The sequence below is a fragment of the Chelonia mydas genome, chromosome 13 (assembly GCF_015237465.2).
Source record: "Chelonia mydas isolate rCheMyd1 chromosome 13, rCheMyd1.pri.v2, whole genome shotgun sequence".
Taxonomy (NCBI): Eukaryota; Metazoa; Chordata; order Testudines; family Cheloniidae; genus Chelonia; species Chelonia mydas.
Window position 1 is genome coordinate 18,632,593 of NC_051253.2, and position 27,567 is coordinate 18,660,159.

General features: G+C 41.2%; 1 protein-coding gene across 8 annotated transcripts in view; it reads right to left on the reverse strand.

Moving 5' to 3' along the window:
- Positions 1-27,567, reverse strand: part of EYA2 (EYA transcriptional coactivator and phosphatase 2) — a 156,949-nt gene that overhangs the window by 58,437 nt on the left and 70,945 nt on the right. For all 8 annotated transcript variants that reach the window (XM_043526704.1, XM_037916000.2, XM_037916001.2 and 5 more), the window contains 4 exons: positions 6,651-6,718; positions 3,182-3,359; positions 1,264-1,391; positions 666-749 (listed from right to left, as the gene is read on the reverse strand). In XM_043526704.1, coding sequence (XP_043382639.1) covers positions 666-749; positions 1,264-1,391; positions 3,182-3,359; positions 6,651-6,718 — 458 coding nt within the window. The remainder of the gene's footprint in view (positions 1-665; positions 750-1,263; positions 1,392-3,181; positions 3,360-6,650; positions 6,719-27,567) is intronic.

Consider the following 27,567-nt stretch of genomic DNA (forward strand, 5'->3'; position numbering starts at 1 on the left):
TATATTTCAAAGCTTCCTCTATTAATTACAGATAGGGTTTACTAAATAAATGCCCTCATCAGCTTAAACACCAGATTTTCAAAGGTATTTATGTACCCTGAAGATGTTGACTGGGGGGTAGTAGGCCCTAGGCACTTTTGAGAATCCTACTATGTGCCTAAATACCTTTAAAAAAATCTAGCCTTAAGTGGCCATCTGAGCTCATTAGTGGGAAGATGCAATGCTACACTTGGAAGGAACTTGGGTTAATCAATATAAAAAGTCTCTTAAAAAAAAAGAAATCATTTGTCTGAGATTCTTATGAAAACAATAGACAAGCAGAAAATATTACTGTGTGCAGGCTAGAGTTACTATTTTCTGGCTGCTGGATAAGTTATTTCTCCTAGGAGAAAGGCCTTGAAAGAACAACAGCTCAGTGTCCTATCTAGCAGCAAATGAACAATGCAAGCTTTTGAAGAAGAAGGGCTACATACAATATAAAGGGAAACTAAATTAAATTTTCACATGTTTGAGGGAAATACCACTGGACTTATTTATAACAAAATCTGTCTGAACAAAACGGGCAGCATCTGTTAGAAAAGCTGCCTTATTAACTGCCCCCACAATTCCCAATGCAATTTTGCGTGACAGACAATAATGTTAAAAAAATATGAATTAAATTTTACCTTCCCATATCTGGATGCAAAGGTTCCCGTGAGTAAAGAGTGAAAAATAATTATCGTCTCATCCAAATCCCACACAAACACCCGCTGTGGTGAAAGACAAAGGGGAGGGAAAGAGACAAATACATTCACACGTTAAGCATTTTCAGGAGTGAATTTAATTAGGAAAAAATATTATGTGGCTACATATTTTTTAAGGTAACAAAATCACTTTAAGCATTGATCACAGCTGCCTCTTTAAGGTTGATAAAACAAACAAACAAAAAATCCCAAACTCTGCTCTCCGATTCCATATCTGGTCTGACAATCTGCTTTCCCAATATGCATAGAAATCCCAGTAGGATATTATGTCAGGAGAGCAAAATAACAGACTCCAACGCTGCCTTAAAAGCCAGAGTACAGAATTTTGCCTATGACGATTATACTGAGACAACAATCATTTTTCTTTTAAAACTACATCAGCCGTGGTGGCGAGATCTCAAACATTTTGCCCATGTTTTGGCTCATACCATTCTCTGGTCTAACAATGGATTATTTGCAAATCAATGTAGCAATTTCTCTTGGCTGGATTTATGATCAGAAAAGGAATTAATATTGTTACCTCAATCTCATTGTCAACTGTAGGGGAAGGATCGTTGCTTCTTTTTGATCGGCCTCGTAACTTTCCATCAGACCCTCGGTGTTGCCTGTCTGTTTCTGTATCTTTTACTGGTGTGGTTGCATATTCCCCTATTGAGAGAAAAAGGGATCTCGCTGAAAGCCTAAATTTTGCAGTGTATTTCTTTTCACATGTGTTTCTTGTGATACTTTTATGTTATCCAAGAAGTATCTTTTAGCAAAGGCGTGACAACTGCTTTGGTATTTGGTACTTAGTTATTGCACAAGCCTCTTAAAAAAAAAAAAGTTTGTTCCAAAGGTTTGTGTTTGAGTGGGTCAAACAATAGAAACATTTCACAAACATTTAAGAAAATATATTTTAAAGTTTAAAAAAAAAAACCCAACAGATTTCATTTTTTTGAAAATTTTCATACTTTTTAAAATCAGGGTTTTTTTTTAGTATTCTGGGGTTTCCTTTCTCCCTTTTTTATTGGAAATGGGGAAGTAAAAAAAGCAAAATTTCAAAACATGAATTTTTTTAAGTGAATTTTCATGATTAAAAAGGCCATTTTTCAACAACAAAAAATTGTTTACAAAACCCAGCTCTAGAATATTCCCAAATACATGTGTGTTTTAATCCAGTTTAGCTGTTTATCAGAGGACAGAAGGTACAGCAGTTTAGAAACACTTGAGAATAATAAACCAAAGGTGAAGGTCACTGTGTAAAGCATCAATTGATAGGATTCACTTTCATAAAACTCTCTAGATATCACTTACGTTAAATTACAAATCCTTTTCAAACATTTTTCTTTTCACCTTGCTAACTTGTAGCCTCTCAATCCTCCTGGTAGAGAGGCACTCTTCTTAAGGAGAGTTTGGGTTGTTCCTAAGAAGTCTCTTTGAAATCACTGTTTCTCAAGTAGACTGAGATAAGATCTAAGGAACAGAAAATCCTCCAACTGCTTTTAGAGCAATCTGCGATCACTTTTTAAAAGCAATATTAGTTTATTTTTCTTTTTGAACAACCACAGATGTTCGGATTTGTTCCATAAGTCAGCAGACCATACAATGGGCGTATATTGTGATCATCCACAAATTATGTGGTATTTTATATAAATGTTATTGCATGCCAATGAAAACTTTAGTGGAAAAGTGACATCTGAAAGCTGTATTCAGACAGTACATAGGAGGATAATGATCTGTCAGTAATTCCATAGATCGCTTGAGCCCTCAGAGTCTCAAAAGTAAGCACTCCAGGAGAGTCAAGATAATTTCAAAGGTATTGATGCCATATGTGGAATTCATAATTGACATTTAACACAACCTGTTTTCTCTTGATTTTTTTTTAAGAGAGAATCACTTGAATTCCTTTTAACATATTTACAAAGTCGGATGTTATGTTTAGTGGCTAGAAATTAGCTAAAAACTAGAAGGAGGCTGCAAAGTTAGGAACTTTTTAGATTTTGCGTGAGTTTGGATATAGATCTTGGGTTGGGCTCATCACTAATAAAAACTATCTGTTAACACATTAGCCTGTTTAAAAGTCGTGATTACCAACATTTTCCCTTTCTAAACCATCTTTTATTTGAAGGTGTGAGACCACTCACACCAGGAACACATTTGGGCTATAGGAAGCAATTAAGAAATACTCATGAAAAGAAAATGGCTTATACAGAACTTACATTTTCTGAATTGTTCTCTACATTTGTGCCTGCAGTTGTAATGTCATCGGCCTTTGCCCCCACAAAGGACATATGCAAAATTGCTGGTGTAAGTAACAGAACTTTGCCATGAACTTTAATTTGTTGGTGTAAATTTATACGCTCACAAATCAGACAGCAAAGTTGTATTATTTGTGCCCACAGATGATTGAGCCTGTAAAACAGTGAACTGGTTTTACGTAATATAATGTATCCACCTACCAGACAGTGATTCTGTGCTTTGACTGGTGATGTTGTGTGAAGACTCTTGGAGAGAGTATGTGGATGTCGGGATGGCTGATGGACTGATGCTATTCGCCGATACATAAGGAGAGTTGTAGGAAGAGGTGTAATACTGAGAGTACTGGCTTTGAGGAAAGCTTGGATAGGACGAGTATTCCTTTGGGGGAAAAGAGACATGAGTAATCCTCCTGCATCACAGGCTTTTACTACACAGACAAGTGGGTAAGGTAAAGCACGTGGCAGATACCTTCAAGAGTTGTGGGATCTGGGCACACTTTTTCCAAAGACTCTTGTTCAGGTCACTCTGGTAGGTATTTCTGCTTCGCCCATGTCTAGTTCTGCTTCATTTGCATCAGCAGAATTTACAAGGAGAGAAGAGTCATAACAAGCCCTGACTTTTTCTGTGGGATTTGTTCACCATGGCTGGCCCTTTCTGAGCACAGGGTACAGCAATTTTATGCAGGGGAGTGATGTGAACTACTGTTTCCAAAGGGACTGAGATGCAACAGATGGCCACTGTAAGCAGTTCTAAGCACAAAAGTGACTAAAAGAACAGGTGAAAAATACAGAGTGGGGAAATCACAAAAATATTTGCAATTTTCCTCTACCTGTTATCAACGTTTTTGATCAGCTGTAGAACGGGTGACAAAATGAAAAAAATAATACTCCGCTTTATAGAGCGCCTTTATCAGTAAATCTCTAAGCACTTTACAAAGGAGGGTACCATTATTATCCCCATTTTACAGATGGGGAAACTGAGGCACAGAGGTGATGTGATTTGCCCAAGTTTACCAAACAGGCCAGGGGCAGAGCCAGGAATAGAGCCCAGGGCTCCTGAGTCCCAGTCTAGTGTTCTATCCACTAAGCCACATAGAAATGTCTAGAAAATATTTTGAAGTGTTTCCCAAACGGTTTAGTTAGTGAATGAATCCCTAAACAATCTCCCCTTCCCAAAGGTAAGTTAACTACATAAGAGGTTTCAGAGTAACAGCCGTGTTAGTCTGTATTTGCAAAAAGAAAAGGAGTACTTGTGGCACCTTAGAGACTAATTATCACTACAAATAATCACCCATTTTTTCATGGTTTGTGTGTATAAAAACGTCTTCTGTATTTTCCACAGTATGCATCCGATGAAGTGAGCTGTAGCTCACGAAAGCTTATGCTCAAATAAATTGGTTAGTCTCTAAGGTGCCACACGTACTCCTTTTCTTTTTACATAAGAGGTGCAGATGATCTTTGCTGGGGCGGGGAGCGGGGGGGATAGGAGGATTAATCCCAATACACCTCACTGGAACTCAATCCTGGGAGAAACATTTTAAGCAATCTTAGGCCTGAAGTTAATGGGAAGCGTCCATTGACTGATTCAGTAGGAGCTGGATCAGGCCCATCACAAAAGTATCACGATAATAAGTCCCTTTGCTGAGTTCAGCATACAGCACATTTCTAGGTTCTCCACTAAAGTTGCAGGGCCTCTCTGTGAGGGATGAGTGTACTGTATACTACTTACCACACTCTAGGATTTAATAAGACATATAAATTAATTAAATGGACAGCATCAAGGCCAGGAGATCTAAAATAATACCTTCCAGCTGTGTTTTGCTTTTCAGGAGCACACATGCCCTTCATAGCCTCCCTCCATTCTGCCTATCTGCTCCTTTCCTGTGAGGAGGTGGGATATTGAAATACACAAGATTATTCCTCTCTGGGCACTTCAAAACATGATATTTTGTTGCTGTTGTAAATTTCAGATCCTAGCATATTCACATCAATTGATCAGAATGGCGTGACAAAGCAGTCTGCATGCACTTATGGTACGGGGATGCAGATACCAGTGACGTCCAAGCCACAGTCTAACACACTGGGGTGGTTGCTGGTAGTGTTTGACTGTTTATCGCCGCTGTAGCCCTCATGTTGGGAGAGCTGATGAGGGTTCCAAACTCAGGTAAAGCTATTTAAAAACACCATACTTTTATTTTTAATTGAAACAATAGTTCTGCTTTGGGTATTTCAACCCTGAAAAAACAAATCACAGGATCAAGGTGGCATACCAAGGTTTTTTTTAAAAAAACTTTAAGTCTTTGCCCATTTTTGTTTCTTCATGACATATAACGAAAGGTGGAATTTTTTTGTTTTAAATATTTGTCAAAAAAAAATATTTTTTTTTACTTCAGAAATAGCAAGAATGTCAAACCCGATCTTCTCTGGCTGTTGTGCAGGACAGGGTAAGGGTCTCAGATGTATCTTGTGAGCTCTCACTCTTTAACTTAAGGGGTGGAATACTGAATTTTTAACAAAGAGGCATTCTCAGAAATGTTCACGTGACATTGATTTTAAATAGGTGTTAACTAAAAATCCCTCCCTCCCTCAACTAATCGTGTTTTAGGCTGATGTGATAATTCCACTAGTTCTCAGTCACCTGAGAGTCCTCAAGGGCAAACAGACCTGAGTTTCCAATACAAAATAAAGCTGAAAAGAAAACTAAGGCTTTTTTCCTTTTTCTTAAGGTCTTTTTTATCCCATCATTAAAAAAAGAAGACACGAGCCCAATTCTTTTTCCCTTTTGCACGTCACCTTCAAACTTCAATCAGGTGCATGTCTCTGGGCCTTTACTGACCATACTGTCTTTCAGCAGAATATGAAACAAAGAAACAACCCACTATTGTTTTCAGAAATACAAGAGCCACTATCAACTCCTTGCGGGGAGGAAATTGGAATTTACTGTTCCTTGGTCTTGCAAGGTGACTTGCTAAGGACAATGTCTTCATGTTTGGTCCAGACAAACTGAGCAACTGGCTATTAAGCAGCCTGAATTTTCTTATTGTGGCTGTGCCTTATATAATACACACACACTATATAAAGGTGCCAACAAATGGAAGTGTGAAGCTCGCAGACAGGTGTACACTCAGATAAGGAAGAGTACGGATGGCTTAGATAGCTCAGTATTCACCAGAGTCTGTGTATGACACTTTCAGACTTGTTTATTCATATTTATTTGTTTATTCATATTTATTACCTAAAGCCAAGAGACCAGAAGAAAGGGTACAAAGGGGGAGCTCTCTATAGCTGATGGAAAGACACTGCTTTTAAGAAAGCTATCATATGATACCATGGGCTCCCCATAAGAATTCTGAAATGCTTTCAGCATTGCAGCCCAACAACTGCCCAGGTCAGAGAACGCCAGGGGAGAGACATACAGTTTTGGCAGGGCTCTGTTGCAAAGATCCCTGCTGAGCCATTGCTGTGGATATATGTATCCATTTATTTAAAACACAAAAGGCCAGATGTTAGGTCAATCACCAGGCCAGGTATCCATGGAAATAGGTGGTTTCTGTGACTACATATACTATTAGCCTCCTTAAATACATGTGAAAACTGTGGCAGTCTCTCTGATCTGGAAGACCTTGGTCTTTAAAATAAGGGACATTGGAAATAACTACTGAGGCTGTACCTGATGAACAGTGCTGAATCCTGCAGAATTGGTCAGGCCATTGGCTCCTTGGTAAATCCCTGATGTGCCTGTGAAAAATAATATCACATTTACATATAACAGATTTCCTAAATATCAATGTAACAGAATATGCTTACATCGACAGTCACACAACGGTAGGAATAATACATTTATCCTACAAAACAGTATGTGGCAAGTCAAGAAAGCTAGGGAATTGCTTCTAATGCCAAGATTTGGGCCACTGCTGAATTCAAAGGTAACCGCAAAATCCATTTTAAAAATATGTAATGGAGCCAGGAAGTAGCCACATGCTAAAGCTGGAAAAGTTGGCTGAAAACAAGCTTGCAACATGGGTCCTTGTGAAACATGATTTGTATTTTTCAAGATACATTAGCACAGAACTTTCCAAATGTCTTCCTACACTGTGCCTCTAGAGTTTACATCTTTTCATCCACGTAAATACCTGCAATTGTACATCCCATCAGTTGTTTGTGCAAACAAAGACTTCAAGTGCAAGCCATATGCCCTGCAAATATATGTTTTGGTAAACCAAGTACACATGAAGTTTGAAAATTTGGACCTACATGCCTCTTTCCAGGGTTAGAATTTCATTGTCAAGTTTCCTGGCAATGCAGGGACTGGAAGCATTGGCACTGCTTAGTCCTGATGTTATTAAGAAGAGGGATGGATGCCTCATATCACCCTTGCATAGCTTCCTTGGGTTGATATTTGCATCTGCTTCTGGGGGGAAGAGCTACTGCATCTGCACTGCAGGACATTGTGTGCAGGGATGGGGTGAGGGGAGGATTGAGAATTCACAGCACAAGGACAGAAGGGGGAATTGGTCATGGCGCAGAAACAGAATATCCTGAAGCTTCCCATCCCCTAGATCCTCCCCCCTGGAAATGTCTAGACTGTTATATTAACTGCAGTCTACAAAGTTTCAGCTTCAGGAGTTCCCTCTTCAAACGATTGGAGAACCACATCCTGAAAGCTCTTCTTCCTTCAGCTTGTGTAGTGCGACAATAGCTCAGAACCATGTGTTTTGTCCCCTAATTTGTGAAGCAGTGCTTGCTCCCAGAGCTGGGCCCAATTCTGCTTGTAAACTACCCTCCTATCTAACAGAGAGAGGCAATCTAAAGAACATATAGTGCTCCATCTTGATGGAAACCTCCAGCCAGCCTCCACAAAAGCATTACCTTTTGTGACCTATTATCTCTGTGGCAGCCTCAACTTCATATTAGTGATGAGGGCAGCTGTGATCTGCAAGCTAGATGTTATTTTGTGCTCCTGGCAGCTTGTCACTGTGGTCCTTGGCTGGGCATCATTCAATCACCCCTTTGTTTTATTAGACTAGAACCTGAGGACCCTAATTGCAGATACACATAAGAGCGTCATTTTTCGTACTCTGGCTAATGCCATGTGAATTTCTCTCTCATATATATATATATGCCCAGTGCTGCTCCAACCAGAAGTTGGAAACAAATGCCTCTCAATGTCTTCACGTGGTGTCCTTTCTCCAAAGATTGACTTGTTTGTTTTTATTTTAAGACCCTAGATTAGCTGAGGAATGGACAGCTGAACAAACTGCAGCCCGCCAAGTGCAGTCACAAAAGCACATGCAGTGAGAAATAAATCTCATGCCAGAAAGAAACAAAGAGGAGGATCTGTCTTCAGAACTAATTTGTCGCCACATGTAGCCTTTAAAAGCCTTACAAAAAAAAGTGGGAGGAGGAGGGGAGGGAGGATGGGCTGATCAAGAGCTAAAGTTTTCTTCCAGTGCAGCCCCCTGTAGAATGCCAGACCCTGTCATTTCTTCATCTGGGGACCATCCCACATTATTACACACACACACACACACCAGAGGGTTCAGATGCCAGAGAAATACATCAAAAAGAACCTGCAGATATTAACAGCTTTTTTTGTTTTCTGGTGAAACAGGTCTACCCCCTACCCAGAAAGAATGTCAGTGGGTAAATCAAAATCCAAGAGATTAATAGGCCAGGCCTGGTTTTCAAACAAGCAGTGCTGGTAATTGTGTGGGTCCTTGGATACGCTCAGTGGTCCAGATCCTCAGTCTGTGTAAATGCTCCATGTCCACTGCTGGGGTCTGAGCCAGAGAGTCATGCTCTGGTGGCATTGGAAGAGGAAGCGTCACATGAGCAAATTTCACCTGCTACTAGTGGTTTTGGAGGACGTGACAACTCACTGTCCGATCCTTCCCTCCCAAAATGGTCAAGCCAGCCCTTCTGTAGCAGCCTGGAAGAGCATTTCTATACTACAGCACCCTCAGCTAGACATTCATCCCACACTCAGTTTTGTCATTTCTTCTTTGCACACTTTTTAAAAACAGGATAAACAGATTCCCCTAGTAACTAAGCATCTCTGAACAAAGTGTGAAAGAGAGTAACAGATCCCCGACGCTTACAGGCAAATACAACTTTCACAGAACACAAAACAGCTCTTGTACACCGGAGCTCAAAACAATACAGGAGGGAATGTTTGATCTTCCTCAGCTGTCAGTTTAAAACAATCCATCATCCTTTATTAAAGCTGTCAGGAGGGGGATGAGTTAGCTCGAGGGACTCATGCTCCATGTGTAAATTGTGATGAGAACATGTTTATTGCTGTGCTACTTGCAGATGATACTGTATCTTTCTGGTTTTCCAAATGATTAGAGGTAATTAAAAGTCAATATGTAATATGGGAATGAACTTGCATTGACCTTTGCACCTGCTGTGTAATCAAAGTGTGTGTTTGTGAGTGTATCTGGAGGGGAATTGCAGGAGTAGTGTGTGGGAGGGTTGAGCTTCGTAGCCTCCTATCAAATTCAAGACTGGATTCTACACTATCGATTAAACTACTCCAAAAACAGTATAGTGCAAAAGGAAAAGTGGTGGAGAGTTAATGTCTCTTTGAAGAAATCTGTGCTCAAAACCACAAAAATATTCTGCACACAAGAGTATCTTAACAAGCTCTCTTCCCAGATGTGTACAATGCTGCTCCTTTTCCCATGGGATTTTAAAAGGGAAAACTTGAAAGGAAAACACACTTTCTAATTCTGTAATTTTATCCTTCAGTGAATTTAGGGAAGGCAGAAAGATGCTACATTGATAAATCTGGAGAAATGAATGCAGGGTAGAGGCAATGAACACTTCCCACATACATACACTGTCTCTTGTCAATGTGTCCCAACCGTGACTAGAAGCATCCACCTCTTGGAGAAAGGAGTTCAGTCTCCATTAACCATTCAATACTCAGCCTCTTCACTGAGACTGCCAACAAGGGCAGTGTGGCAAATTGCCAGTACGATTATGATGGGTCCCGCGCTTCCTCTTCTTGGGTGGGGGTTCAGGGCACAGTTTCCTGCCCCTGAACTAGGATATTTACTGTCCGACTAGTAATCCAGAGAAGGGTAGTGGAGAGGGAGGGACCCGGGCCCGCCCTCTATTCCGGGTCCCAGCCCAGGGGCCCTAGGGATAATGGTAAACCACTTGAACTAGTGCTTCCTTCCTCTGGACTACTTCCCTCTCCTGCTCTTCAGCTTGTGGGGCTTCCCGCCCTCTCTCTCTGCACAAGCTGGGTGTCTCTTTACCTAGGGTCTTGGTCTTCTAGCCAGTCACGGCACTTCTCCAAACTCTCCTCTGCTCCAGTTCCTTCAAACTGCTCTGTGCTCCAACTCCTGTTTTTGGCTGATTGAAGCAGGGGGGTTTTATCAGTTGACTAGCTTCAGGTGCTTTTAATTAATCTATAGAAACCTTTCTTCCCTCTACAGGGAATAAGGCTTCTCCTCATCCTGGGACTTACTCATCTCTCCTATATCACTCTCCTGCTGCCTTCTGGCCATGCTGTATCACAGGCAGTTACTGCCAATTGTTGGGGAGGCAGAATTGACACCTGTCTACTGGGAACTGGACCAAGACTCATCATCTCATTGCACATATGCCACCAAACAGATTTTCACTGGGTAGTGTCTTTCAGTCAGTGGGCTGGATTTGAACCAGCGAATTAGCTCTGTATTCCATTCCTAAACTCTTGCGCATCGTTGTCTTAATTAGACCAAAGTTAACCATCCTGCTTCCTCTCTTATCATGCGTATCACGCTGTACGGGTAAAGCACTCAGTGGGTGCTCTGCAGATGCCCACTGAGCAGAGTCTTCTCCTGACACCCTACAACTGGGGCTGCAGAAAGAGCTGGCTCCATCATTAGATACACCTGGCAATGCTCTTGTGACCAGTGCTAACAAAAAAATAAATAATCAAAATTTCCATTCCGCTGATTCACAATAAAGACTTGAAATATCAAAAACGTTTATGAAATGGAAAGTTCTCAAAGATTTGGATAAAAAGTGTAGACACATTTAATTTCAGCTTGGTTCAACATTACTCTATGTTCTTCTAAGCTGCTGTGGGAGTTGTAGTTCAAATGGCTCCTGCTCCCATTCTCACCGATGGGCTGGGCTCCCTAGCCAGACTACATTTCCCATAATTTTTTTTGGGTGGTTTTCTTTCTGGCTAAACTGTTGTGCTGCATCATGGAAGATGCAGTCTGGCCAAAGAGCCCAGCCCAGCGAGGAGATGGAGGGCAGTGGGCACAAGGCACTGCCGCGGTTCACAAGAACACAGACTAATGGTGAACCCAACCCCAAATATTTTGTTTCAGTTTTTCCTGACTGAAAACTGAAAAAGTTCAGTAAAATCAAACATTTGCCACAGACAGTTTTGATTTTGTGGAAACTTCATTTTCCACAAAAAAAAGTCAAAAAATTCTCAAAAAGTTCCAGTAGTGACACTGTCAAATGACACCCCTTCACCCAGCCATTATCAAGCACCTCCCTTCCATTCCTGTTGTTTCCTGCCACCTGTCCACTTATGTCAAACTCTTTCCCAGGTGGTAGGATGTGCTTCGATAACCAGCGATGGGCTTGAGCAGCTTCTGAAAAGTTTAGGTTGTGTGTGTGTGGGTGGAGAAAGGGGAGGTCTCTGGAGTCCTTGGGATGTGTCCCATATTTGGAATGCCTGGGCTCTCTCATCTCTGAACTGATGCTGCCCTGATGTGTAGGGCTATTGCTTTTAGATGCTCCTAATGGATGGCACAACATCCCAACCTTGAGCTAATGGCAATTGGCTGATCTTTAATAGTGTACTTGAAAGTAACCAAGATGGGCCCAAATCAAAAATCTGGAGCCAAACTCCACCAAGTTGTCACACTGTGAAATTCGAGCCAAACTCTATAGCTCCAGTCCATCTATAGGAAATACCAAGAGGAGGCACTTCCTGAAGCTGTATTAAAACACCAAAGCTTTCCTATGACTCCTTAGTCCGCCAGTACCTGATTTACTAAGGTCTAGGACTGCTATATGGTGGAGGAAGGGAGTAATACAGCAAGTCATGTTGTACACTGAAATCCTCAGCCATTCCTAATAATAATACTACCATTCTATAACACGGAAACACAAATAATTAAGTACACATTTATTCAGCACTTCTCCCTTTCAGAGTTTCTCTCTCACCTAATGGATACATTTACTGTATCATGGATGAGTGAGTGAGCAACATTTATCTACCTTGCTGGATCCGTGTCTCCCAGCTTGCATTTGAACTCCCCACTTTTAAATCAGAAACACAGCCCAGAATCTCGCCCTTGGCATCTTCTCCATATGGAGTGTAGTTCACATCTGTGTTCAATCAAATCAGTTGCTAAATGTCACAATGCCCTCATTCACAGGTCGCTTAAAGAACATTTAGCTGGTAATAAAACAACCTGGATTCTAGAAGAGAACAGTTCTTCAGACATACTGTACAGTAAATGTTCCCACCGAGTACATCTAGCACAAGCGAACACAAATGCAGAGACACCATACAACAGCTGTGCATGCTCTGTAAAAAAAAAAATCTCTCCGTAGATCCAGTGCCATAGACTTTCTTGTGATGGGGAGAAGAGGGATACATTGGAGTGCACAAGGGCAACACTCAAAGTGAAACTTTAGTGAGTTTATTAATGTTATAGCCTGTCCATCAGGGTAAATGGATTCCCTTTGCTATTCCTCTACTCTTTTTTTAAAAAATTAAAATAGATTTAAAAAATGTGGGCCATGTTCAGATACAGTTTCATTTGTGCCTGAGCCGGATCGGGGCTGCAAGTAACTGCTGAGAAAAAGCTTTCATACTGAGCATTCAGGCCCCAAGCTGACAGGGCAACTTGCAGGCCTGCCAGGTGTTCCATACCTCATGCGACACTCACGCATGCAGAAATCGCCACGCATTCCCACAGACTGAATGTCACACATGCAGCTTGATTGCAGAAATAGTCTACCGTCGGGGCTGCTGGGGCACCTGCTGAGCAGGCACACAAATGGCTTCTGTCTTGCTGCGCCCCTTATAAGAAATAAGTGGGGAAAGAGCAGCTGGGAGGGCAGCCAGGTGGCAGCAACAGCAAGTGGAGACAGGGACAGGTGGCGAGGGGCACCCAGTACTGGCCCCAGGCTCCCTCCCACAGCCACCAATTTGACCCCTTCAGCAAGTCCCAGATTCCACCCAGCCCACAGCCACCCCACCCGGCTACCCCCATCTTCCCAGGTACCCCCATAGACCCAGCTGTCTCCAGCTTCTCACCCAGCCATCCAGCTCCCTCCCTAGACATCCCACAAACCCCACCTACCTCTTCCCAGCTTCCCCAGACACCCTGAACAACCCCCCAAACTTAACTCTAGGCAGCTTCTCCCTCCCACAATCTCTAGTCCCAGCCACTGAGCTTGTCTCTTCTCCCCCCAGCCCTGCCAACACTCACAAATCCAGTTTCCCCCTCCAGTTACACCCGCAAATCTAACTACCCTAGAGCTATCTCCCAGCCCTCGTGGACATTACACAAGCGCAGCTATTCTGGTACTCCCCTGTCCTCTGAAAGCTCTCACCAATGCCCACCTACTCCCCAGACATCCTTCAGGACCTGCTAGAGCTGCCAGGTTTTGTCCTTCCCGCACCAGCATCTGGGGCAGGGAACAATGACTTTAAGCCGAAGTTTATGGTCAGTTACAAACATGTAAATTTTAATGAGTAATTTGCATGCTTGCAAATAAATAGGCACAAAATGTCCCATATGAATCTGCACAAAACTTGACAGCTGTGAACTTGCAAAAAAAAAAAAAAAAAAAAAAGTAAGGCCCTCTAGTAGTAGTCCTTTAGCTCTCCCTTTCAGCCATTAATGGATTCAGCCATAGGCTTTGAGAAGTTAATTGTGGCCTTTGCCCCTCAAGAGAGCCCCAACAAGGTTTCAGACAGGCTGTCAGTGGGCCCTGCCCATACATCTCTTCTGCTGCTTTGGTCCTCTTTGGAAAGTCTGCCGGTAACCAGCTGCCCTGCACTGATCCCTGTGGAGAGTCCTTGGACCTAATTTACTACTGCATTCATCTAATTTCTATTTCAATAAAACCACCAGCAACATTGTTTATTTTCCTATGCTTTCTTCACTTATAAAATGTCTCCATTCTTCTCTCCTGTGCCTAACTCCTCACCTCCTTACCTCCAATAGCTTCTTGAAATCCAAAGACCACAGTAAACTGCCCAATCTTTTATGCAATCTCTCTATACTGCACTCCTGGTAGTGCTGGAATGCCTAACAAATTCTATGTGTTAGATGTTACAAAGTTCTCAGTTTCTCTCCCTACCCCATCTCCTTAATGGTGGGTTTTTTCCATCCCTTTTCCACTCGGGAAAGTAAGGATGACAAAGCAAGTTTGGCAATGAGATTGATGGCTGTTCTCAATGTTTTCGGGAGTGAGTTCCATCCAGGCACTATCAAGAAAACTCTGTCTCTGCACTTACATGGCTCACTCATGCTGCTGAGAGTTCCATTGTTTCAGAGGAATGTAGCTGTCATGGGATGCTACAGTTATTGCAAATGATGTGACCTGTTGGGTAATGTGGGGCAGTCCCGCAGAGGGTTCTGAAGATTAGGGCTATGACCTTGAACTTGACAGTCCGTGGGGACCAACGTAGGGAGGAGAGCACCATGGAGATGTTCTCTTGGTGGGCTCTGTTGGTGAGTACGTGAGCTGCTACCCTCGGAACTAACAGGAGCTTTTTCTAGTTCATGCTTTCATTCTAGAACTGAATACACTGAAACAATCAAGTGTCACAAGAATGTAGATGGCCAAGTCTGAAGAGATGTAAGTGTGGAACACGGCATTTTTCACAGACTTAACTATTTTGGTATACAGTAGCAGTGAGGAGTCCAGGAACACCCAAAGGATGCACAATATCTAGACTACCCGTGGCCGCCTTGAGTGGTGGCTGATGTTATGGTGGTGACAACTTGCAGAAGTGGTGGAAAAGATATAAACAAAATGATGATCCACTGATTCTTCCAGTTCACAAATGATCAGTTCCAATGAAAGATCTCTGAAAGGATTTTTTTTTATAATCTCCTAATACTAATAAACTAAATGTCCCATGAAATAGTGACACACCAGGTTTTATAACCCTGCACAACGTGGCATGGGCTGTTCTACACACAACATGTTGTTCAGACTTACATTAAAAAGCTGTTGCTCCTACAGGGAACAGTGCTGGCAGTCAGCGATGCAAGGAAAAGTACCAGCATAACTCCCAGTAGTGTTTGCATTACTCTATTCTATGGCCAACATCTGGCTGGTGACTTCGGTGGTCATTCAGAAGGTTTTTTACAGCATTTAACCTCTCTGGCAATCTAATGTTTCTTGCAGTAAATATTGCCTTCTCCAAGCTGATACTTTTTTAGATAGAGGTTAAGCACCTGTCAAAATTACCCCCCACCAACAATACTCCAGTGCCTTGTAAGATTCTAAATCCTATGACATCTGCCTGCATTTATTGGGCAAAGAATCTCATAAAATGTTACACTGCTGTCAGCTGTGAAGGTATTTCAAGTGAGTATCTGACCTGCTAAAGGAGAAGATAAACTCAGCCCATATGTACGCTGTGTCATACTGCTCAACTGTTTGCCATTAGGCATAATGATTCCTTCCACCAAACAGCCTGTCCTGTATTTCCATCTGGAAGGACTTGGATACTACTGAGAAGAACACACTGTAAAAACCTATATGGAAAGAGTGGCTCTGCACAATAGCACTGTAGCATTTTACTGCAGTAGCTTCTGCTAAAGCATACTGCTCTTTTAGAAACACAATGAATCTTGCACCAACGAATACCTCCTGTAGAATACCCTGTTTTACGCCACCAATTTAAAATATACCCATGGGATTTCCATTATGATTTTGTTCAACCTTTGGTTTAGAAACCATCTCTACTAGGCTGACTGATTTTTGCTGGTCACTTGGGTGACTATTTAGGACATATTTCATTGTACAACGTTTCTGGACCAAAATCTCCTTCTTATGCTGCTTTGGGTCTGTGACCCATAATTCATTACTCACCCATGGCTGTAAAGCATGATGAACAAGACTGCTGTAAGGGTTTGGCTTTTATCTTCCTTTTCCTTTTTATAGGTGACCTGCTCCACATGACTCAATTCATTTTAAGGGTTTGAAAGTTCCTAGATTGCCTGCATTCACTAACTGGAGTCTGGTGCTGAGAAAGTGTCCCCTATATTATTTCTGAGAAAACGTTCACTCTAACCAGCTTTATAGGTGGCCGGTGCAGGTACCATAGGAAACAAAGTTACATTTTCTTTAAAAATGCATCACAAGGAAACTTTTTGAGCAAGTAGTAGACAGTGCTGCAAAAAAAACTTAGCTGAATTCAGTACAATTCCACATCACAATCTCCACCATCAAAGACCTCTTGTTGGACATCTCAGCAGAGGGACCAAATACTAAATAACCCTTTCATTCTAGTGGTGGTCCCTTGCATGGTCAAGTTTAGTAGGACAACATGAAATAAACATGTATTGCCACTAACTGTGCTGTACCTGTCTTGTGGTGAGAAGCCCTCAGGTTCAAGGGCTCTCTATCAGATACCTTCAGCCGGCACTAAAATCTAGTTACACCATCTAAACTTTATGTGGTGCATAACAGGCATGAATGTTATCCAGGAGCTGGTAACAAACCCTATATTTAGGTTGCCCACCATTTTCTGGGGGCACCACATGGGATTGGAACCTAGCCAGGCGCCCTGCAAACACAAGATTGTACCCAATGGCCCCTTCCCCTTGGGGGCACCACATGGAGTAGGAGTTCCCCTAATTTATGGGGGCAAGGAGGAGAAGAAAGTGAGCACAGGCTCTCCCACCCCTGGACCCAGCACCTGGACCTAGTGGGCCATCCTCCTTCTAGGATAACAGTCTTCTCTTTCTATCAGCTAGTGTAGTTAATCCTATAGGTCAAGTGGTAGCAGTCTGTGCTTCAGTGCTGAAGTTTCAGGGTTCAAATGCTGCTGATAAATCTATCATGGGATTGGAATGAGGTATGTTATAGTGATATATAATGTAGTTAGTTTTTATCTTTTTCCTTTAAAAAACGCTCCAGAAAATTACATTATTTTCCCTCTTTAAAAAAAAAAAGACCTAAAAGAACATTATTTTGGTTGTAGCATTTGAAAGTTAGGAAATAGCAGATCTACTTGTCTGTGCAAACACATGTTGAGCCCCTTTGTCCAGATGCAGTGTGATAGCCTATAATCACATGATAACATTTTTTCCCACAGGATCCCTGCCTCATTCAGTACGCAGAATGGACGGAGCACAAGAGGGAAGAATTAAGATTACACAGGCCACCGTAAATCTGGCATTTTCTAACTTGAGTACATGACCTTGCAACCTTAATGTTTCTTAATGTAGTTTTTTATATATAATTTTATCTAGACTATGTTAAAATTCCCTTTACTTGATAAACATTTTTATGAAAGCATTGTTAGGGTTCCAAGTCAAGTATTCAATGAACCTTGTGTAACTTTTAGAATATTCTATGCAAGCCTAAAATTAAGGTGAGTAACCAAGAAAAGCTTCCTTATCTTCATTATCTTTCTCCTCTTTCTTCCCTCCCACTAAGTTATTTTTGGCACACAACATACTCTGTTGCAAAAAACAACCCCTCCCCCCAAACAAAACAATGCCCTCCACCCCCAAAGCATACACCATCACTCCCATCTTAAATCTCACTGTAGACTTAGTCGAAGTCAGGAACACCTCGTGAAGGAATTCTGATTGCAGATGAACTTGCAGTAAGATCTCTGGAATACCAAAAGTCCTCATGCATAATGACTGCAGAGCTACAGAGTTTCATGGCTTACAACTCTGTCTTCTGCTTCTGTTGCATCACTTTGTACCATGTGCTTGTAGACTGGGTTAATGATGCAACTGTGGACTAAACCCTGTTTTCTACTGTGATGTCAAATGCACATGAAAGAATAATCGATAATTTCAAAACTAGATGCCCATTCCTCATTCAGGTATTGATACTATATTCTGATTTGTTTTTCTTTTTTGGCAAATGACCCAAGAGGTGCAAGATACTCCATGTAATTTAATTCTGCCACCAGAAATTAGATTTTGGAAATTGAGTAACAATTCTTAAAATCCTGCAGTTTGGTGTCTTTTCAAGCTGTAATATGAATTTTGGATGTGAGCTGATTCAAGTATGTATTCACCTCTTAGCATTAAATATATTTCTATTAGCCCTTGGAAAAATATGCCCTTTTCCTGGCCTTCTTTTTATCAGTTATACATAGTTCGATTGCTCACTAGAAATGGGGAATTGAGACCTAAGATCTTCTGGAAGCAAAGATGTATTGTTTCCTTTAGGGTATATGAAATAATTTGGTTTGTAATTCAGATTGCAATAGAAACAACAGTATAGATTCATAGAAAGGAATCTCAGCATAAATCTTTGAAGTGCTATATACCTTAGAATTCTTCCAATTTATTTTTAATTTTAAAACTGCATATATATGCAAGAGTAAATATGGATGGTCAATACAGAATTCTATTGCTTTGGTCCAATGAATTAACAGCATTTTTAATCTAAATCCTGGGAAATTCGAACTATATCTGCATTTCTAAAGTACTCATTGGTTATGGCGCCTAGGCACAGTCAACATGCCTTGTAATCAGGTGTAGGGGCTTCCAGACACTCTTCTCTGCATTAGAAACTGCTTTGTGATGGGAAGAATTAAGTGAACTGGGCTGCCTGGGTCCTGATGATCAGGGGGGAAGTAAGAAAGATGTCCCTTTAATGGCACTTGCCAACTAAAACCAAATCTTAAAGCTGAAAATAAAAAGGTGAGCATAACACAAACTGACAAGAGCCTGGAAACTCAGAAGTAAGGTGGGTTCCCAACCTTTGCCTATGCTATTGACAGGAAGAAACTGAACAGGTGCTGAGGATCAAGTGCCAACTTGGACTTCAAACATCCAGGACTTCAATGTGTCAAGCCAACACTATTTTGCATGTGTAGATCCCTGTTCTAATAATTGTCTATTGTCAACAGTTTCCTGGAAAACAAAGAATTTAAACACCACATTCCTCTGTAATATATAAACCAAATTCTTATCTAGGAGTGTTACATTCTGAGATGCCATAAGCAACACAGTAGTTAGGTTCTAGTACACCAAATACCAGGTTTTCAGACTAGCCTCAGACAAGCCTTTCTTTTTGCAAGAGCAAATGTAACCACTTGGAGAGGTGATGACCCAATCTGTGCTTGCAAATCAGTGAACAGTCCACATGCTAGTATTTATAGCCACAATTCATCTCGGTCACAGAAAAAAATACAGGCATTTTTTAATACTGAAATTAGTATAGGAGAAGTCATGTACAAAGACTTACTACATCTAGTTGCACTTCAACTTTATACAGTGAAATTCTATTGTTCCTATTCCAGGATTCAGCCTTTTTGGAAAATATCTTCTTGTTTCTCAGTCTAAATTAACTCCTAAGTCATGGAGGATGGTGAGACTTCTGAATTCCATTTGTATATTGTCAGAACAGCTTTTTCTGATTTCCACCAGGGAATGAGACACAAGAAATAAGAATATAAAGATCTATAAAGAACAGAAGTTTCTGTTTGTGATAAGCAGAGTCATCTTCTGGAGGGTTCCCGAGGAGAACAATCCTTTGATTCACTGAAGAATCCACATTCTGTTCCAACCATTTATTCAATATTTGTTGTATATTTTCCCAGGATTATTGAAGTTTCACACAATTCATAGCATATTTATGAAGTCTGCCGGTGCAATTTTTCCAGGCCAAACTGTGCCTGCAAAAAGACAAAGGGCTGTCTTTTGAAAATCTGGACATTACGTCTTAAGCTTAAGATGTACAAACAGCAACCTCCAGTTGAAATTAGCTTTGGATGGTTCTTACTGCTCAGCCAGCGGCTGGTTCCTCTTATCTCTCAACAGAGCTGCTGCCCAAAGCCTACAAAGATCCTAATTAATCTCATCACAGATACCATGCAGGACTTGTGCTCAGCAAGTCCAGCTATTGAATATGGGCTCAACTAACATGTCCATTCTGTGCCGCTGTCTGCTCCTCAGCTAGCAGACTAGATATAGGATTTTCCATAATTTCACACATTTTTAGGCCAGAAGAAACCATTAGATCATCTTGACTGACTTCCGGTATAACACAGGCCATGGAATTTCATCCAGTTACTCCTGTACTGAGCCAAATAACTCATGTTTGACTAAAGCATATCTTCCAGAAAGGCCTCTAGTCTTTTTTGAGAGGAGGGCAGATATTTTTAAAGCATTAAGAATCAAGCTCAGTGAATTTCCATTTTTATTGCATCTTACTTAGTGTACAGACAATATAGTGACAACAGCCATTCATATATAGACGGGCTTGGAAGATTCCTCCTCTACCCTTGTCTCTGGAGGGATTCCTCTTATCTTCTCCTGAACATTTCAACGGATGATACCTCAGCCACCACCCGCAGCAAATATTCATCTTCAAAATTTATGACTATTTCTGGTTGTAGAAATTCTAAGACGCAACAAAAACTGCTATTTTTAAATTTAACTTAGTTTTTGGCAGTGGGGTTTTCCCTGTTCTCCATTGAGCCTTGAGAATCTGCTCCCATCCAATCCCAAACTTGAAACCTCATCCACTGACCCTGGTGCCCACCACAGATCATCCTTCCAGCCACTGGCCAGGACAGGTGGGATGGGTGTTCCAAACCATTTTTTTAAATTAATATCTGGTTTAAAAAGAGTCTCGAAATTATGATCACCCATCTGTATGTCTATCTTTTCCCCTCCCCTCTATACCCAATCACATCTCCCTCCCAAGTTCATGAAGACCTCATTTAATAAAGGCTTAAGAGTACACTTTTGTGTCCAAGTTACAACAAACAACAACAACAAAAAACATGAATGTGAATGCAAATGTCAACAACAGTGTCTCTACAGCAGCAAACCATGGCAGAGCTAAAGTGGAGTTTTCTCCCTAGGTAGCAGTAGCACAGATCCCCTTGCAACATACAGTGCAGCATTGTCAACACCTTTCTCTCCCCCTCCATTACCCCCCTCTGCCACAAAAATGCCTGGTTTTAAAACAAAGTAAATTTAGCACGGTCCGCATTTGGTGTTTTGAAACGTTTGAAAGGAAGACTGTGCTGCTATTCATGGGGAACTTGTATTTATACTGTAAAAAGTGAGGTCTGACCCCTTCTGACGAGAGGCCTCTCCCCCCTGAACTCACTGTGATATGGGGCACAGCTCTGCCGCCATAGTCTTAGACTGCGACTAATGCGAACCAGCTGGTGGAGCAGAAGACTTGAAAGGGGCTACTCATTTTCTAGGGAGGTTTTAATTTTATGAAGCTAAAGCATCTTAGTGACAGTTTGCTGAGAACATTCTCTCCCTCTCTTTCATTTTGGGAGACTTCAGATGGATTTATTGTCTACATCCTATAGTGTAACTCACATTACTCAAGTGAGAGCTTAAATTACCTCACCATATACTTGTATATTTCATCACTAAGCGTTTAAGATGCTAGATTTTCAAATATTAGCACTCAGTTTCTCCTTGTTAAACACACATATGCACACCACTAATCACTTGTTACATGGGTCCACAAGCACCTATTTTGTACATGTGCAAGCGTTACATAAGATTACTAGCAATTTAGGCATCCATTTTAAAATGTAGAAAATATTACCTATGTTGTACCTAAATCATGAGCTAAAAATGTTCCCTTCAGTAGAAAACCCACATCTGCCTACTAAATATATATTGACTTTTGTTTTGTTTTTTGGGGGGGAGGGTGTTTAAGGTAGGGCAATATTTCATATCACAAATATAGGTAATATATGCAGTTAAGTCCAATGCAAGTCATCATTGCAGATATGAAATCTACTTATCTGTTAATTCGTTATGATATCTGCTATCTGTACAAGGAAGCTACATTCTCAGCAGTAACAAAGAATTCCCATTTATAGGTTTTTGGCCCCAAATATATGTGCACAGAACTCAATACTGCCCTGCAATCTCATGGCAAAGACAAGTTATCATAGTTATGTAACTGAACTTTTCTTTATACTATACAAAGTATTCTGTGACTAAAGGGATTTGGATTTTTTTTGTTTTTTAAATGGTGGGCAAACACTTTCCTGCCCAAATAAAACATTTGGAATGGTCTTTGGCTGCAGTTTAAGTGTTGTGCAATTTCATTAGCACATAGTTTCAAACCAGCATTTGTTTAAACAATAATAATTGAAGAGCAGGGCATTTCCTGGGGATTAAGGACCAGCTGGGAGGAGATGGCCTGAGGTGCAATTAAGGGACCACACCCGCTCACTAATCCACAGGAAGTGCCCTGCAGCCTGGTCCTTATTGCTGTTTCCACACAGCTGATGCATTGTATGTTAGCCAGCATGGCTGCTGGAGTTGTTTCTCAGTATTCCACTCAGCTGATCAAATGACAATCTTGTCTTGTTGCGAAAGTCTCTTAAGAGTAAGGAGTGACAATTTTGCTTTTACAGAGGACCAGATTTTGTTCTGTTACATCAGTGAAAATCCAGAGGAAACTCCACTGGTGGAGTGACACCAGTGCCAAAATCCACAGTAACTGAGGGTGAAACCAGACACAGAGTTCCTTTCTCTCTCTCACACACAGACATGCGCATGAAGGGGCACCAGCAGCAGTTGGCCCCAGGAAAAGGAAAGGTGGCACCAAAAGATACAAGAACAACCAAATGGCAGAAAGGGGGGTGGAAGAGGGATGGAAATGAGAAGGGACACACAAGACTTGTTAATACACTTGGTAGAGCTGGGTACAGCCTGGAGTGTTAGTGTTGCTAAGAGGGGCCGCCCTCATGTATTGGACGCCAGTGGCCTAATGGCTGTCAAATGTGGGGATGGATTCTGCAACAAAATGGATATAAGATCTGCTCAAAATTTTCCAAGTTTCAATCTTTTAAACATTTTGTCAAAATTCTGAATTTCAACAAAGGGGATGAATTAAAAAAAAAATAAAGTAATGGAAAATTTCTCCCATATTCTGACCAGCTACCATATTAGAGCTGGATGGAAAATTTGTTGAAATTTTGAATTTTGGGGGCGGGGGGGAAGGGAAACATTTTTCCTATTTTTTGATCAGCTCTAATGGCTAGAAGAAGATAGGAAGGAAATGTCCAGGATTTATTTTATTTTTTTGGAAAAATTCCCTCTGCTAGGATTGGTGCAACATTGTTTTTTTCCCCTCCCTTGCTAATGGAACACCCAGGGTCAGATTTTTTAATTTTATTTATTTATTTATTGGCCAGATTAGGAGCCTAAATGCATGCACTATTGTGCACCTAATTTGCATGTGCAATTACCACAGTTGCAGGCAAAACAGGTAACTGCCAATCGGATGCATTTAGGGATTTGCTCATCTGATGTCTGCACTCAGTTTTGGTAACTGCCCTTTTAGATTGTTTTGGGCATGGACTGAATTTAATCTGTATGTCTTGCATCATGTTATCTGTGCTAAATGAATGATAATTTCATAAGCAAATTAGCACATCATTGTTCTTCTAAAGGGTCTGAAGATTTGGCCCTAGAAGTAGTTTGTTAAAAGGCACAATAACTCTCTTCTATTACCTAGTCTAGGATGTCATCTTTCTGGGAAAAGCTGGAAAGCTTGTCTCCCTCACTAACAGAAGTTGTTCCAATAAAAGAGATTATCCCACCCAGCCCTGTCTCTCTAATCTTTCTGGGAGTCAGTACCGAAGGTTTCAGAGTAACAGCCGTGTTAGTCTGTATTCGCAAAAAGAAAAGGAGTACTTGTGGCACCTTAGCGACTAACCAATTTATTTGAGCATGAGCTTTCGTGAGCTACAGCTCACTTCATCGGATGCATACTGTGGAAACTGCAGAAGACATTATATACACCGAAGGTGTGTGCCTAGATGCAGGTCCACTGAGGGAATGGTATAGGCCTAAAGCAATGTTTCCTTCATGCATAAACACCTTAATTAGAGATTTCAATTAGTGAGCACTAGGGCACATTACCTTGAAAGTAAAAGGGTCTAAAGCAAGGCGCTCCCTCCTCTTTTCATTTGAAATTGCCCTGGGAGCAACTGGTACCCCCAAATCAGTCACATATCCTGGTCTCTCCCATTTTCCTATCTGTGTGTTCTTGAATTTCCTTCATCATGAAAAACATTTTATTTTCACAAAGATATTTGTTGCATGTAAATTTATATGCCAGTTACATACATTCACTATTTTAGAACAAATATAAAGTTTCAGGGTGTAGCCGTATAATTCAAAGATTGATCACACATTAAGATCGATTTTTTTACAGTGCAATTACATTAAAAGAGATTTCAGTTTAAAATATCTTTGTTATATATTTCATTTTATGCCATATGTTTGCAAGATGTGAAACTGCTTAGTCCTATCCCCTATGTTTTACATATATGTGTCACACTGTATCAGATATTTAGCATATGGATACTGGCACCACATTAGGGTTATTTTCGTGTCAGGGGCCAGGCCCACCTTTTCTATTTCATTGGGTTTCCCCCACTATGTCTTCAGAATAGTGTCCCTCTTATTCTGCATATCTTTAGTGACCAAAATTATTTTTTTACTCCTGCTAGCACATCATGCACACAATTGGCATCTGGAGTTCCAAACGAAAAGTCAAATTCTGCCCTATAACAATGTCTAATGAGATTGCACAGGGAGAGCAGATTTTGGCTTCAAGAATCCTTATTACTTATAATGATGGACAAGGAGGAGAGATTCTGGCTTGCTTCTCATTATCCCAGGCTGAGGCTGTGCTGGCATTTGGGGAAAAAAAACCCAAATTTTAACTTGGGACCTGAGAAAATGTAATCTATCATGGTAAGACAAAGCATGTGGAGCTCATGATGGCATTTTTTACAATCTTGATTGGCACAATACATCCATGGTATGCTCCTATTCCCTGGTTGGATGTGTGTAACTCTTAGAACCAGTGTTCTGGTGTGAATTCTGCACGATTTGCTTAGAGTTCATGGTTTCACCAAACACTCCTGCTCATAAACTCATTTGCTAAAATATTAATCGGAAGTCAGCCCTAAATCCGGGAAATCACAGTTGAAGCTAACTCATTTACACATTTGTACTATATATATTTCAGTAATTTTACATCTTTTCCCAGGAGAACTATTTTTCTCACAAATTAAAATGCAGAACTGTCCAACATGGGGTGCTGTAAGAACCTTTCCTGATCATAGTCATGCATGTGTCACTGTCTTTGAAGAGCCCTTTTCTCTTTTAAAATGATGTAAAATACTTTGTCCTTGATGCAGAGTTGAGAGTTTGACTTTTAAAGCCCTCCTGAGCTTTGGCTTTATAAAAAGTAAATAAATAAATTGTACTTTCAGCTGTTTTAGCCCATCACCCTGACTCACTCTGTGGGCTCAACAGCAGGGTGACCAGCGGGACTGATCTGAGCTGGGAAGAGATCCAATAAGGTCCTGGAGACAGAGTGAGCGTGGAAAGTCACTTGTTAATGTCAGGGAGAGAAAACAATCTGCCCTCACCCCCTCCCTCCCAGGAGCACTAGCGTGGGAAAGCGTGGAGTGCACATTCCTCAGTAGCAATTGGGGCAGGAAGGCTCAGAGCATCCCAGCCAAACCTTTCACCAGCACTCAGGAAAGGTAAATAAACTTTAGGTTAAAGCCCTTGTGCTCCTGAGCAGCTAGGACAAGGGGAAACAGCTTATTTATTCCTGGACAGTTTTACTGGGGACCAGCACCTGCCACTATAAAAACTCTTTTTACAGTACCGGCTTTGAGAGGCTGCCTGAAATTATCCAACTGGGGACACCAATAAAGCATTGTGAAATGATCTAACTGTACAGCATTGACACAGTGGACACTTGAAAGACTTCTGTGTGTGCAGACAAGCATGAAGTTCTTTCCAGTTCATTTTAAGTATAATTTACACTATTTGCCTGTGTCAGTAGTTTTGGACAAGTAGCATCCAGTATTTGCATTCACAAGTGATAGTGCACAAGATTCGCTCATACAAATCTCCAGATTGCACAAAGAGAGGCCATCTTTGAAAATTTTGGTCCCAAGTGAGTAACGAGTACCTTCCAAAACAACTCAGATTTTTGTAGCTAATACAAAGCACATGTGCAGACCCTCTAAAAGGTCTGAGGAAACAAAAAGTGGGCAGGAATATTACCCGCCTTACGAGACACCATTGGAAAATGCCTGTACTTTGTCAATAGCAGTTTTACAGCCATTAGCACTAAATCTCACTGAAGTTAATTGGGACACAGTACAGCTGCTACTGCTGCAAGGGGACATCAGGCCCAGCACTTCCTGACACAGATGAAGCTGCACTCAGCCCACGACATTCCCATATCTAGAGCTGATGGTAAGAACAAACGGATGCTTTTCCAACGATACACAGAAAGAAGGGTCCTTATTGCAGAACAGCATGCTTATTGTTCAGAGTTATTTTAAGACTGAGATGCAGAAAGGGAGAAAGTGGAAGCAACCATTAATCCAGTGACAAGGATGGTCAGGAAGAATCCTTTACATTTCAGGACAGAATAAATATATAGCTTCCAGGGATGTGATTAGCAGTTGATAACTTCATTCTGGATTCCTCCAAACCTGATCCAGAGTTCGCTTAAGTCAATGGGAGTCTTTCCGTTGATTCAGTGGGCTCTGGGTTAAGTACTAGATAAGGCTGATGTTTACAGCCAATTCCCCCAGTGCTCCTGTATGTCCTGCCAGTGCTACTGTGGTTAAGGATTCATCAGTTTCTGCTGGCCCACATACTCTAAGGGGTGTAGTAGCACCCTACAATGAAAACTGGCTCTGATAATCTTAGCATATGACATCTCAGCCCAGGATCACCTCTCCCTTCCCAACTTCCGTAGATTATTGCTGTATCTAAATTTTAAAAAAATCTGTTTATGGTTATATGTCTATTTAGGGTTTGATTTTTTTAAATTTAAAAAGAAAAATAAAGCAGACCAGAGGACAAGTTATACTCAGTGTGTCCGTCCATCCCTTCACGGATGGGCAGGAAAACAATTCCCTTCCTCTTTCTTTGCAGCATGTCCGTGGGTAGTTTAGCTGTAAACAGAAAAGGGCATTGTGGCCACAACAAGGCCATAGTCTAGAGATCAAAAGAAAGGACTGGAAGACAGAAGACGTGGGTTCTCTTTCCTCACCACCACTAACTGATTATGTGACCTTGGGAAAGTCACTTAACTTTTCTGTGGTTCAGTTTCTAAAATGTGTTGAGACTCTCAGATAAAGGGGCAAGATAAGTGCAAAGCATTATCATCCTTTGTATTTTGCTTTCCCTCTCCCAGTTGAATCCTGGAGTGATTTGTTCTGACTCTCTAAATGCTTATCCTTTCCCTTCTATAACTCAGCCTCCCACAGAGTCCACACCCTTGGCTTTTTGAAGCTTGCACAGGCTAAGAAACAGCAGAAATATTTTGCATATAGATCACAAGTCCTCTCAGCATCAGTCCCT